The 14,907-nt window shown below is 37.6% G+C and overlaps 1 protein-coding gene across 1 annotated transcript in view; it reads right to left on the minus strand.

Moving 5' to 3' along the window:
• SEMA3C (semaphorin 3C) overlaps window positions 1-14,907 on the minus strand; it is a gene marked incomplete at its 3' end in the record, with an annotated part of 182,254 nt that overhangs the window by 46,433 nt on the left and 120,914 nt on the right. The window contains exon 11 of the mRNA XM_082846102.1: window positions 9,553-9,775. Coding sequence (XP_082702228.1) covers window positions 9,553-9,775 — 223 coding nt within the window. The remainder of the gene's footprint in view (window positions 1-9,552; window positions 9,776-14,907) is intronic.

Here is a 14,907-nt window from a genome sequence, read left to right on the forward strand (position 1 = left end):
GACTTATGTGGCTTTGTAAGCAAGCATTAGTGAAGCTTCCCACTACAATTCAAAACAGATGCCTAAATACTGTTTTTGAAAATGATACAAGTTTTTTCTTTTCTTTTTTTCTTTTAACATCTTTATTGGAGTGTAATTGCTTTACAATGCTGTGTTAGTTTCTGCTGTATAACAAAGTGAATCAGCTCTGTGTGTATATATATATATATATATCTCCCCATAATTCGGCCCTCTTGCGTCTCCCTTCCACCCACCCTATCCCACCCCTCTAGGTAGACACAAAGCACCTAGCTGATCTCCCTCTGCTATGCGGCTGCTTCCCACGAGCTATCTATTTTATATTTGGTAGTGTATATAAGTCCATGCCACTCTCTCACTTCGTCCCAGCTTACCCTTCCCCCTCCCCGTGTCCTCAACTCCATTCTCTACGTCTGTGCCTTTATTGTTGATCTGCCCCTAGGTTCTTCATAACCGTTTTTCTTTTTTTTTTTTTTTTAGATTCCATATATATGTTTTAGCATACGGTATTTGTTTTCCTCTTTCTGACTTACTTCACTCTCTATGACAGACTCTAGGTCCATCCACCTCACTACAAATAACTCAGTCTTGTTTCTTTTTATGGCTGAGTAATATTCCATTGTATATATGTGCCATTATCCATTCATCTGTTGATGGACATTTAGGTTGCTTCCATGTCCTGGTTATTGAGCTGCAGTGAATATTGTGGTACATGACTCTTTTTGAATTATGGTTTTCTCAGGGCATACGCCCAGGAGTGGGATTGCTGGGTCGTATGGTATTTCTATTTTTAGTTTTTTAAGGAACCTCCATACTGTTCTCCATAGTGGCTGTATCAATTCACATTACCATCAACAGTGCAGGAGGCTTCCCTTTTCTCCACACCCTCTCCAGCATTTGTTGTTTATAGGTTTTCTGATGAGGCCCATTCTAACAGGTGTGAGGTGATACCTCATTGTAGTTCTGATTTGCATTTCTCTAATGATTAGTGATGTTGAGCATCCTTTCATGTGTTTGTTGGCAATCTGTATATCTTCTTTGGAGAAATGTCTGTTTAGGTCTTCTGCCTGTTTCTGGATTGGGTTTTTTGCTTTTTTGATATTGAGCTGCATGAGCTGCTTGTAAAGTTTGGAGATTAATCCTTTATCAGTTGCTTCATTTGTAAATATTTTCTCCCATTCTGAGGGTTGTCTTTTTGTCTTGTTTATAGTTTCCTTTGCTGTGCAAAAGCTTTTAAGTTTCACTAGGTCCCATCTGTTTATTTTTGTTTTTATTTCCATTTCTCCAGGAGGTGGGTCAAAAAGGATCTTGCTGTGACTTATGTCATAGAGTGTTCTGCCTATGTTTTCTTCTGACAGTTTTATAGTGTCTGGCCTTACACTTAGGTCTTTAATCTATTTTGAGTTTATTTTTGTGTATGGTGTTAGGGAGTGTTCTAATTTCATTCTTTTACTTGTAGCTGTCCAGTTTTCCCAGCACCACTTATTGAAGAAGCTGTCTTTTTTCCATGGTATATTCTTGCCTCCTTTATCAAAAATAAGGTGACCATATGTGCGTGGGTTTATCTCTGGGCTTTCTATCCTGTTCCATTGATCTAAATTTCTGTTTTTGTGCCAGTACCATACTGTCTTGATTACTTCAGCATAGTCTTGAAGTCAGGGAGTCTGATTCCTCCAGCTCCATTTTTCTTTCTCAAGATCACTTTGGCTATTTGGGGTCTTTTATGTTTCCATACAAATTGTGAAATTTTTTGTTCTAGTTCTGTGAAAAATGCCATTGGTACTTTGATAGGGATTGCACTGAATCTGTACATTGCTTTGGGTAGTATAGTCATTTTCACAATGTTGATTCTTCCAATCCAAGAACGTGGTATATCTCTCCATCTGTTGGTATCATCTTTAATTTCTTTCATCAGCATCTTATAGTTTTCTGCATACAGGTGTTAGGTTTATTCCTAGGTATTTTATTTTTTTTGTTGCCATCGTAAATGGGAGTGTTTCCTTAATTTCTCTTTCACATTGTTCATCATTAGTGTATAGGAATGCAAGAGATTTCTGTGCATTAATTTTGTATCCTGCTACTTTACCAAATTCATTGATTAGCTCTAGTAGTTTTCTGGTAGCATCTTTATGTATAGTATCATGTCATCTGCCAACAGTGACAGTTTTACTTGTTTTCCAATTTGGATTCTTTTTATTTCTTTTTCTTCTGTGATTGCTGTGGCTAAAACTTCCAAAACTATGTTGAGTAAGAGTGGTGAGAGTGGGCAACCTTGTATTTTTCCTGATCTTAGTGGAAATGGTTTCAGTTTTTCACCATTGAGGACGATGTTGGCTGTGGGTTTGTCATATATGGCCTTTATTATGTTGAGGTAAGCTCCCTCTATGCCTACTTTCTGGAAGGTTTTTATCATAAATGGTGTTGAAATCTGTTGAAAGCTTTCTCTGCATCTGTTGAGATGATCATACGGTTTGTATCCTTCAACTTGTTAATATGGTGTATCACATTGATTGATTTGCATGTATTGAAGAATCCTTGCATTCCTGAGATAAATCCCACTTGACCATGGTGTAGGATCCTTTAAATGTACTGCTGGATTCTGTTTGCCATTACTTTGCTGAGGATTTTTGCATATATGTTCATCAGTGATATTGGCCTGTAGTTTTCTTTCTTTGTGACATCCTTGTCTGGTTTTGGTATCAGGGTGATGGTGGCCTTGTAGAATGAGTTTGGGAGTAATCCTCCCTCTGCTATATTTTGGTAGAGTTTGAGAAGGATAGGTGTTAGCTCTTCTCTAAATGTTCGATAGAATTCACCTGTGTAGCCATCTGGTCCTGGGCTTTTGTTTGTTGGAAGATTTTTAATCACAATCTCAATTTCAGTGCTTGTGATTGGTCTGTTTATATTTTCTATTTCTTCCTGGTTCAGTCTCGAAAGGTAGTGCTTTTCTAAGAATTTGTCCATTTCTTCCAGGTTGTCCATTTTATTGGTATAGAGTTGCTTGTAGTAATCTCTCATGATCTTTTGTATTTCTGCAGTGTCAGTTGTTACTTCTCCTTTTTCATTTATAATTCTATTAATTTGAGTCTTCTCCCTCTTTTTCTTGATGAGTCTGGCTAATGGTTTATCAATTTTTTTTTATCTTCTCAAGAACCAGCTTTTAGTTTTATTGATCTTTGCTATGGTTTCCTTCATTTCTTTTTCATTTATTTCTGATCTGATCTTTATGATTTCTTTCCTTCTGCTAACTTTGGGTTTTTTTTTTTCTTCTCCTTTCTCTAATTGCTTTGGGTGTAATATGAGGTTGTTTATTTGAGATTTTTCTTGTTTCTTGAGGTAGGACTGTATTGCTATAAACTTCCTTCTTAGAACTGCTTTTGCTGCTTCCCATCGGTTTTGGGTCATCGTGTTTTCATTGTCATTTTTTTCTAGGTGTTTTTTAATTTCCTCTTTGATTTCCTCAGGGATCTCTTGGTTATTTAGTAGTGTATTGTTTAGCCTCCATGTGTTTGTATTTTTTACAGATATTTTCCTGTAATTGATATCTAGTCTCATAGCATTGTGGTCAGAAAGATACTTGATACGATTTCAATTTTCTTAAATTTACCAAGGCTTGATTTGTGACCCAGGATATGATCTATCCTGGAGAATGTTCCATGAACACTTGAGAAGAAAGTGTATTCTGTTGTTTTTTGATGGAATGTTCAATAAATATCAATTAAGTCCATCTTGTTTAATGTATCATGTAATGCTTGTGTTTACTCATTTATTTCTATTTGGATGATCTGTCCATTGTGAAAGTGGGGTGTTAAAGCCCCCTACTATGATTGTGTTACTGTTGGTTTCCCCTTTTATGGCTGTTAGCATTTGCCTTTTGTATTGAGGTGCTCTTATGTTGGGTGCATAAATATTTACAATTGTTATATCTTTTTCTTGGATTGATCCCTTCCAAAGAAGTGTCCTTCTTTGTCTCTTGTAATAGTGTTTATTTTAAGGTCTATTTTGTCTGATATGAGAATTGCTACTCAAGCTTTCTTTTGATTTCCATTTGCATGGAATATCTTTTTCCATCCCCTCACTTTCAGCCTATACGTGTCCCTAGGTCTGAAGTGGGTCTCTTGTAGACAGCATATATATGGGTCTTGTTTTTGTATCCATTCAGCCAGTCTACGTCTTTTGGTTGGAGCATTTAATTCATTTGCATTCAAGGTAATTATCGATATGTATGTTCCTATTACCATTTTCTTAATTGTTTTGGGTTTGTTATTGTAGGCCTTTTCCTTCTCTTGTGTTTCCTGCCTAGAGAAGTTCCTTTATCATTTGTTATAAAGCTGGTTTCGTGGTGCTGAATTCTCCTAGTTTTGCTTGTCTGTAAAGGTTTTAATTCCTCCGTTGAATCTGAATGACATCTTTGCTGGGTAGAGTAATTTTGGTTGTAGGTTTTTCCCCTTTCATTACTTTAAATATGTCCTGCCACTCCCTTCCGGCTTGCCAAGTTTCTGCTGAATGATCAGCTGATAACCTTATGGGGATTCCCTTGTATGTTATTTGTTGTTTTTTCCCTTGCTGCATTTAATATTTTTTCTTTGTATTTAATTTTTGATAGTTTGATTAATATGTGTCTTGGTGTGTTTCTCCTTGACTTTATCCTGTATGGGACTCTCTGTGCTTCCTGGACTTGAATAAGTATTTCCTTTCCCATATTAGGGAAGTTTGCAACTATAATCTCTTCAAATATTTTCTCAGCCCCTTTCTTTTTCTCCTTCTTCTGGGACCCCTATAATTCGAATGTTTGTGCATTTAATATTGTCCCAGAGGTCTCTAAGGCTGTCCTCAATTCTTTTCATTCTTTTTTCTTTATTCTGCTCTGCAGTAGTTATTTCCACTATATTATCTTCCAGGTCACTTTCCGTTCTTCTGTCTCCATTACTCTGCAATTGATTCCTTCTAGGGAATTTTTAATTTCATTTATTGTGTTGTTCATCAGTGTTTATTTGCTCTTTAGTTCTTCTAGGTCCTTGTTAAACATTTCTTGTATTTTCTCCATTCTATTTCCAAGATTTTGGATCATCTTTACTATCATTATTCTAATTCTTTTTCAGGTAGACTGCCTACTTCCTCTTCATTTGTTTGGCCTAGTGGGTTTTTATGTTGCTCCTTCATCTGCTGTGTGTTTCTCTCTCTTCTCATTTTGCTTAACTTATTTTGTTTGGGGTCTCCTTTTCGCAGGCTGCCAGTTCATAGTTCCCATTATTTTTGGTGTCTGCCCCCAGTGGCTAAGGTTCATTCAGTGGGTTGTGTAGGCTTCCTGGTAGAGGGTACTAGTGTCTTTGTTCAGGTGGATGAGGCTGGATCTTGTCTTTCTGGTGGGTCGGGCCACGTTCAGTGGTGTGTATCGGGGTGTCTGTGACCTTATGATTTTAGGCAGCCTCTCTGCTAATGAGTGGGGTTGTGTTCCTGTCTTGCTAGTTGTTTGGCATAGGGTGTCCAGCACTGTAGCTTGCTGGTTGTTGAGTGGAGCTGGGTCTTAGTGTTGAGATGGAGATCTCTGGGAGAGCTTTCTCCATTTGATATTACATGGAGCCGGGAGGTCTCTGCTGGACCAATGTCCTAAACTTGGCTCTCCCACCTCAGAGGCACAGGCCTGACACCCAGCCAGACCACAAAGACACTGTCAGCTACACGGCTCAGAGGAAAAGGGACAAAAAAAGAAAGAAAGAAAGATATAATATAAAATAAAATAAAGTTATTAAAATAAAAAGGTAAAAATAATTACTAAAAAGAAAAAAATTAAAAAGAAAAGAAAAAAGAAAGAAAGAAGAGAGCAACCAAACTAAAAAACAAATCCATCAATGATAACAAGAGCTAAAAACTATACTTAAAAAAAAAAAAAGAAAAAAAATTGGACAGAGATAACCCTAGGACAAATGGTAAAAGCAAAGCTATACAGACAAAATCACACAAGGAAGCATACACATACACATTCACAAAAAGAGAAAAAGCAAAAAAATACATATGTTGTTGCTCCCAAAGTCCACCGCCTCAATTTTGGGGTGATTCGTTGTCTATTCAGGTATTCCACAGATGCAGGGTTCACCAAGTTGATTGTGGAGATTTAATCCTCTGCTCCTGAGGTTGCTGGGAGAGATTTCCCTTTCTCTTCTTTGTTCGCACAGCTCCTGGGGTTCAGTTTTTGGATTTGGCCCTGCCTCTGCGTGTAGGTAACCTGAGGGCATCTGTTCTTTGCTCAGATAGGACAGGGTTAAAATAGTAGCTGATTAGGGGGTTCTGGCTCACTCAGGCTTGGGGGAGGGAGAGGTACAGAACGCAGGGCGAGCTTGCTGCATCAGAGGCCAGCATGACGTTGCAACAGCCTGAGGCACACCGTGTGTTTGCCTGGGGAAGTTGTTCCTGTATCACGGGACCCTGGCAGTGGTGGGCCACACAGGCTCCTGGGAGGGGAGGTGTGGATAGTGACCTGTGCTCACACACAGGCTTCTTGGTGGCTGTAGCAGTAGCCTTAGCGTCTCATGCCCATCTCTGGGGTCTGTGATGATAGCTGCGGCTCGCGTCCATCTCTGGAGCTCATTTAGGTGTTGCTCTGAATCCCCTCTCCTTGCACACCCCGAAACAATGGTCTCTTGCCTCTTAGGCAGTTCCAGCCATTTTCCCGGACTCCCTCCCGGCTAGCTATTGAGCAGTAGCCCCCTTCAGGCTGTGTTCTCGCAGCCAACCCCAGGCCTCTCCTTGGGATCCGCCAAAGCCGGAGCCTCAGCTCCCAGCCCCCAGCCGCCCCAGCGGGTGAGAAGACGAGCCTCTCGGGCTGATGAGTGCTGATCAGCACCGATCTTCTGTGCAGGAATCTCTCCGCTTTGCCTTCCACACCCCTGTTGCTGCGCTCTCCTCCGCGGCTCCGAAGCTTCCCCCCCTCCACCACCCGCAGTCTCCGCCCGCAAAGGGGCTTCCTAGTGTGTGGAAACCTTTCCTCCTTCACAGCTCCTTCCCACTGGTGCAGGTCCCATACCTATTCTTTTGTCTCTGTTTTTCATTTTTTCTTTTGCCCTGCCCAGGTAGATGGGGAGTTTCATGCCTTTCGGGAAGTCTGAGGTCTTCTACCAGCGTTCAGCAGGTGTTCTGTAGGAGTTGTTCCACACGTGGATGTATTTCTGATGTATCTGTGGGGAGGAAGGTGATCTCCGCGTCTTACTCTTCCGCCATCTTGAAGGTCTCCAAAATGATACAAGTTCTTAAATACCAACATAAAAAGTCTATGTAAAGGTGCCAGATACTTATGTGGTAAGAAAAGCCAAAGAATTTGTGCGAAAACATGTTTCTTACTGCCTTCTATCTAAATAAATACTGCTGAACAGTTTATAAAGACTAAAAAATTCCATCCATGAAACCTACATATTTTATGTAGACTTTCATGAAAAAACAACCTGAATGTGATATCAGAGTCCACCTCTGAGAAACAAAAACACTAACTGGAGAAGATATCTGCACCTCTATGTTCACTGCAGCATTATTCACAATAGCCAAGATGTGGAAATAACCTAAGTGTCTGTTGACAGATGAATAGAAAAACAAGTGTGGTTTAAAATATTACTCTGCCATAAAAAGAATGAAATCTTGCCATTTGTGACAACGTGGATTGAAATTGATGGCATTATGCTAGGTGAAAAAACGTCATACAGAGTAAGACAAGTATTTTATGCACTCACTTATATGTGTAATATAAAGAAACAAAAACAAAATGAAAAACCACATTCACTACCAGATGTGGAGAGAGGGAGAATTAAATGAAGGCAATCAAAAGGTACAAACTTCCAGTTATGAGATACTAAGTACTAGGGATGTAACATACACCCCCATAGTTTTGGGATGTACTACAGTTACATTGCTGTATGATATATATGAAAGCTATTAAGAGAATAATTTCTAAGAGTTCTCATTAGAAGGAAAAAATTTTTTTTCTTTCTTTTTATTGTATCTATATGAGATGACAGATGTTAACTAAACTTATTGCAATAATCATTTCACAATATATATGTCAAACCATTATGTTGTGTACCTTAAATTTATACAGTAATGTATGTCAATTATATCTCAATAAAACTGGGGAAGAAAAGAGTCTACATTTAAGACAGTCTTCAAAAGGAAAATAAGAAAACAGTCATTTTTTTTCTGAGTAATGTGAGACATTAGAGAGAGGTGTGACTCTAAATGACCTCATCACTTCAGGAAAAAAAATTTTTTTTTCAAATGCAATTTCCACACTGGATGATCAGAATCAAGGCTAAAAGAAACTCTTTATAGTTATTTATATGGAAGCAACATCTTTGGAGAACACAGTTTTATGCAAGTGAAGATTAGCTTTTGCAATCAGTTATGAATTCATTTCATTGTACGTGTTGCAGTGGATATAGTTATGATTTTCAGTTCATCTTGACAAATATTTACTGAGGTTACCCGGTACTGTGATATGCCTAGAGAGAAATGACATATGAAGGAGAAACAGAACCTTGAAAGGAATGTGTGGTAATGAATACAAATATGGGAGACTGGATTAAACACTGGTTAAAGAGTTTCAGAAGTGAATAAACTGAGTCTGAAGCATGATGTTTGAAATGTTAACCTGTCATACAACTTGTGTTACCTAATAATAACTTGTAAATGCAAATACTGAGCTCACAAAATGGCAAGGATTAGAGATACACATCTGGGATTGTTTGCACAGACTAATTAAAACCAAATGAATGAATGAGATGGCCAAAGAATACATAAAAATAAGAGGACCATGCAGAGAACCTCAGGAAACACCTACACTCATGGGGAGGAGAAAGCCAGGCTACTGAAGGAAACTGAGAGAGAACTGCTAGAGACAGAGGAAAATTATGTGCCTTGTGGCTGAAGCAACAGGTAGGGTGATTCTAAAACGCCAAATGAGGCAAAGAGGATATGGAGGCATTTCAGTGGTTAAAGGATTTTGGATTTTCTTGTCATGGGAACACTGAAGACCTTGGTGAAATCAGCAGTATAGCAGAGGTGGCAGTAGGTGAAGGTACAGGCCTAGTTTCATTTGCTAGCGTAAGGTTTCTAAACCAAGAATTCAGTAGAGGATGAAATGGAAGAATAAAGTATATAATAATATAATTGATAAAGAAACGTCCTGGAGATGGCAGGAAAGCATATATGGCTCCATGTGTTTATGAAGCGGTCACAGTATTTGTTTTAGTTGAGAGAACACTCATGCTTAAAATTTCCCATCCCTTCATTCATCTCATTACCTTATTTCACCACAATATATGCCAGGAATAGTTCTAGGTGCTTTACATATATTAACCCATTTGTTCCTCACAACAATCCTATAAAGTAATTTATCTTAACTCCATTTTACAGATGTAGAAACTGAAGCATGAAACACCTCAGAGTCAGACACATGTAAACACTGGAGTTTTTCTGATTTCAATATCATGCCCGTAGCAAGTACGCTCTTCTACTACACATTAAGCTAGTTTGAGCTCAAATACTTACCTGTTCCGAGAAACAGAACATGGTATCTACCATCGGCAGCATTCACTCGATCCACAGCTATTTTTGTGTACTTATAGTCAGTGCCTGTACGAACAATCAAAGGCCTTCTGTGGATTGGGTAGATGGCATTGTACATGAGAGGGTGGTTCCGAATAAAAGTGACAACATCGTCTGGGAACTCCTTGGTGGTTCGCATATTGGGTGTAAATGCTCCTCCTGGGCACTAAAAAAAAAATTTTAAAGGACTAAGTTAATACAATAGTGGATTTATTTTAATAATAATCAGAAGACCTCTATTTTTCAAAATACTTAGAAGCTCAAGCTGTTTTAAGTGTATTTGCTACCGAGTGAGGAGAAAACTGCATGACTATGCATAGTACTCTCTGTAGAAAATAAGGTGTATAATTTGATCATTTAAATAGACTAAGTCCACTTATCCTGCACTGTTTGTTTTCAGAGAGGAGCTGACACCATTTGGTATACGGTATAAATTTTCACCCTTCTCATCCATCATTTTTCTGTTTCTTATTCTGCACCAGGTCCAGTGTTGTTATAAAAAAAAACCCTTGTGGATATAATCTAATGCTGCTACTGGCTAAAATAAATTAGATTATTGTTATCAAATTCAATCAGAACTCTAACCTGCAAGAGTTTTATTCTATCTGATCCCTTCTCCCAAAAGAGGGCTCTCCGAAGTTGGAGCTTGGATTGGATATGGTAAACTAGACCTTATAATTTCCCTCTGGAAAACACTCCACTGATTTCCATTACTCTCAGAATAAAATCCCAACAGCTTAGCCTGGCTATAAGCCCCTGAATGTCTGGCCTGCATCTGCATCTACCCCTCCCATAGTTCTTGCCCTTCCTGAGTCCCAAGCCAGCTCCCGCTCTAGGACCTTGGCACTTGCTCCGTGGTTTTCTCTGTTGCCTCATTCAGTTCTCAGTTCAACAGTTACTTCCTTAAAGGTGATGACACATACAAAAATAGCTCCCCATCGCCATCTCCACTCTCCATCTCCTTAGTTTGCTTTATTTTTCATCACAGCTCTATTTACCTGTGTGTAATATATTTGTTGCTTATATCTTTATTGTCTGTTTCTTCCTCTACAATGTAAGCTGTGAATTAGTCTTAACTGGGTAAATTTTGTTCATGATTTCACCCTCAGACCTATAATAAAGCTGAAGAATATTAAATATTCCACAAAGAGTAGTTGAATGAGTGAATTACTCTGTTATATCTGGCATCCAATTTTGGTGCAGGGGCTGTATGAAACAGGCGCCTCAGTTCTGGGGAGGAGAGGAAAGATTCAGAGCAGCAAGTTTAAAGGGGCAGAGAGAAAGCAATTATGAGATCTAAAAATGACTGCTGGACAGTTTCAGCAGTTCTGGAAAGGAAGCATGACAAGGGCTTCTGAGAAGAGGATTCCATTTACAGAGCATCTGAGGCCAAACTCATGGGTAGGCTGGGAGGTGCTGAAGCTTGGAACTTAAAACACACTCACTAATAGGAGCTGAGTGTTAAGTTATATGAGCAACATATAAGCTTTTAACACATACAAACATTATTTGTCTAACCCTATTAAACACTGTCAATACCTCTACTTTCAAAAAAAAAAATACTTGGTCATTTTTTTTAAAACAAAAGCACTACTGTTCTAGATTTCATTTATCCTCTTCAGAGAGGTACAAAGTGAAAGGAAAGCAACAAAGCAAACTTCCTGTTCAATAGCAATGGGTACAGCATCTGTGGTGAACAGCAAGATGTAATGGGGACAGTAATAAAAGGAAAATTATACCTCATTCGACAGTGGCAATGAACATTTATTTCTAGTTGACTGCTCCTATGCAGGAATATAAGCCTAGTGTGGCCATATTCCAACAGAAGATAGAAATGTGGAATTTTATGTGAAATCTGCCAAAATTTTAATGTTGACTCAATGAAAAAAAAAAAGAAAAACAACTTTAGGGACCAAACAAAACATGGCAATTTCTGGGTTAAATCCATGCAACAGCTGACCTACAATGTCACTACCTCTGGGCCAGTGTTGCCAGGCAGTCCTACATGTGCAAATAAGACTCAGCAGATTATGAATGTGCTCTCACTCATTTGAACTGTATCATCCTAAATGCAATTTTTAGACTAACTTTGACCAGTTAACATTACTAGAATTTTTTTCTAGGACAAGTAAATATAGTTCTCTTTTTGTAGAAAGGCATAAGGAGCAATTAAATGACTTCACTGAAGAGAGATAATGAGACAAGTAATAAAACTAAGCTTCTCATTCATTATCCCATTAACTAGACTTTCATCTGGGGTTCATATGCTTTTCTTTTAGGAAGAAGTATTATATTTATGCATGTTTATAAATTGCTTACACTAAAAGACCAAATGAGGACAAAAAATTCCATGTGAGGGTATTCTAAACTTATGGGTGTGTACCATACTTCTGAAAAGTGTAGTATTATGGGTTTTTTCTACCCTCATTCCTCACACAAAGTGGAAAACGGGAAATACATTGCTCACTGAATGAAAACATGGAAAGAACAAATGCATGGGCAATTTAAATAGTTCCAGTCCTTCGTAAAACACCACTAATGATGGTCTGCTAAACTGAGATGTCTCCTTAAATATTTGCAAGTATTCTCATTTGTAAGTTCCAGAAAGATCCAAAGTTAGCATATATTACTAGGCAATTTATACAATTTCCAGTTAGCAATTATTTTCATGAGTGATAAGCTTATTAAATTGTAAGTACCTAGTTTCTGGGTTTTACTTAATAGTAGTTGAAATTTAGATAAAAATTATGTTCAGTTGCTCAAAACCATAGTCATTAAATATGTAACCCAAATAAATCAACTCAAATCAATTATTTTATATTCATTCAAATGTTCTCCATTTGGGACTTTTGTTTTATATTCACAATAAACTTTACTTAGAAATAAGTGTCTCCTATAAAAGTTTGTTTTCAAAATTACAGAAGAATTCTTTTTGACAATAATTAATTTTTCCATTGATTCATGGCATAAAGCTTGTAGATAAGACACAGAATGAGTGACAGTGATGGTGACAAGAACAAAAATTGATTACCCTTTGTAGACTTTCCATCTGGAACTGTGAGTTTGCTCAGTATAAAACTGCCAAGTATAAATAAGATGTGATTAACGTATCCCTCACCTTGTGATATATGAAAGCCTCTGTACTGAAACCTCAAGATAATATAACACCCACGTGCTACCATAAAATAAAGCCTTTGTCCATTAATTGGGCTGTTGTCTCATTCTTAAGAAGGATAATTTTGCTCTACAAATAGTCATTAAGTAATTTTGGTTAAACTTCTCCTTTAAGTGTTTGTTTTTCTCCAGTTCTAGATTCTGTTTATCAAGTGGTGATAAGCACTCCTTTTTTGAGTAAAGACATTTTAAGTGTTTTGATTACTAAAGTGCTAAGTGAAATACAGGAACAATAAGAATGCCATGTTAAGGAAGTATGCCAAATTTCCTTGCTATTCTCAGGTATTCTTGAGCATCTGCTCCTAATCCACTCACCCATTTATACTAGTCTTCAGCATTAATATATTCACATATTAATTTATATGTCAATTCTTTGGACAGCTTTTATTCAAAATGCTTTTTGATGTGCCCAGTTGGGGACTTAAGAATCGGGAGCTACCACTGTCTTCTAGACACAAGTGTTCTAGTAAGGAAGATGGACATATTCAAAGTAAAATAACAACTGATACATATAATTATAATTTAATATAAATATAAAATAAATAACAGAATTTGGTTCATGATCAATAAGAGCCAATATTTTTAAAATGAATTTAGAATAGTAGAGAACTTAAGGCTGCCAGAATTAGTGAAGAGGTTTAGAGATTAAAAAAAATAAAAAGAGTTTGGAATATTTAGGGAACTATAAATCCTGGGGCAATCCTGAATCACAGAGCACAAAGTGAAAGAAAGAGGTAGGAGTTGAGGCTAAAGACAGATAACAGAAAATAAATGCAAAACTATTCACAGAAGGAATGACAGGCATGTTTCAAAAGAAGCTTGACCTAACACTTGAAGGACAAGTGGTATATGGATAAATAAATGGACATAAATAAATGATATTCTAGAATCGGGGCTAGTTTCTAGCATTGGTCTTTGAAACTTGTGTTCGGAGAGAAATTGATCTTACGTTTAAACCCTTGGTAATCTAGGCCTTTTATTTAAAGCCCAAAGAATTACAAAGTTGAAGACTTGTATTTATGCACCAGCTGGCCCTCATCTTCCTTGTATTTATCCTCCATGACTTAAAAGAGCTCTTTGTTCCAGTCCTACTAGCCCATGCAGAGCTTCTAGGATTCACTTATTAATTTCTGTCTTTGCTTTGTAATGTATGCAGTAACCTTTGCCTGAAACATCCCTCCTTACTTATCCAAATTATCCACATCAACTACCCTTCAGGCCCAGCTCAATCTCACATATTTTTATATGCCTTTCCAAACAGGGCTGTCCCATGTCGACCTCCTTTTTCTCTAGACTTCAATAATATTTATTGTCTGCTTTATTCATATGTCTTGAATAATTAGGTGAAACAATATGTAATTAACTTTTCATGCCTATATGTCTCACGTGTTCAATTTTATTGTAAACTTTGCTATGTTTTAAAATGTCTATGAGGAATAAAAGTGCTTCTAATGTAAGAACAAACAAAAGATGCTTTGAACATGAGCCATATAATTAGTGGTCCCAAGAAAAAGGGAAACCTCTTTGCTGGCACTTTCGTCAGGATCATGAATTTTCTGTGTTCTTTTGCTGCACCAGGTTGTAGACCTGTTCAAAGCACGGTGATTGAAGCAGATGGTTCTGGTCCAGTTATAAACAGATGTTAAAACTGAAGACTTTTGTGAGGTTCTGCTTTAACAGTATAGTATAAGCAAACACAATCTTCTACAGAAGCTTAAACATGTTGTATCAGAATAATGTAATATGTTAGCTCAGCCACAGAGAGAATCTGCAGTCCTTGGCTGCCCTTTGCAACATACCAAAGGTGTCTTGTTTCTTCCACAAACTTGTATTACTTATGGAAAAACATTATGACACAATTGGCAGGCTTCTTCCTACTGACTTGGGCTTGCTAGTTGGGAGTTTGCTAACACAGCTATCAATGCTGCTTTAAAAGAAGCACCTACCAGGAACATTAGAATGAGGGTATAGGATTTCTGCCAGTGTCATTTCTTTAAGAATCCAGTCATATATTTATGAGGTTGACCTTGCAACTGGACTACTGTATAGGGAAATAAAGTATGGCGATCATAGTTGATCCTACCTTGGGAGGCTTCAGAGGCAACATTCTTAACCCTAGAGAAA

The sequence above is a fragment of the Leucopleurus acutus genome, assembly GCF_964270905.1.
Source record: "Leucopleurus acutus genome assembly, chromosome: 9".
Lineage (NCBI taxonomy): Eukaryota > Metazoa > Chordata > Mammalia > Artiodactyla > Delphinidae > Leucopleurus > Leucopleurus acutus.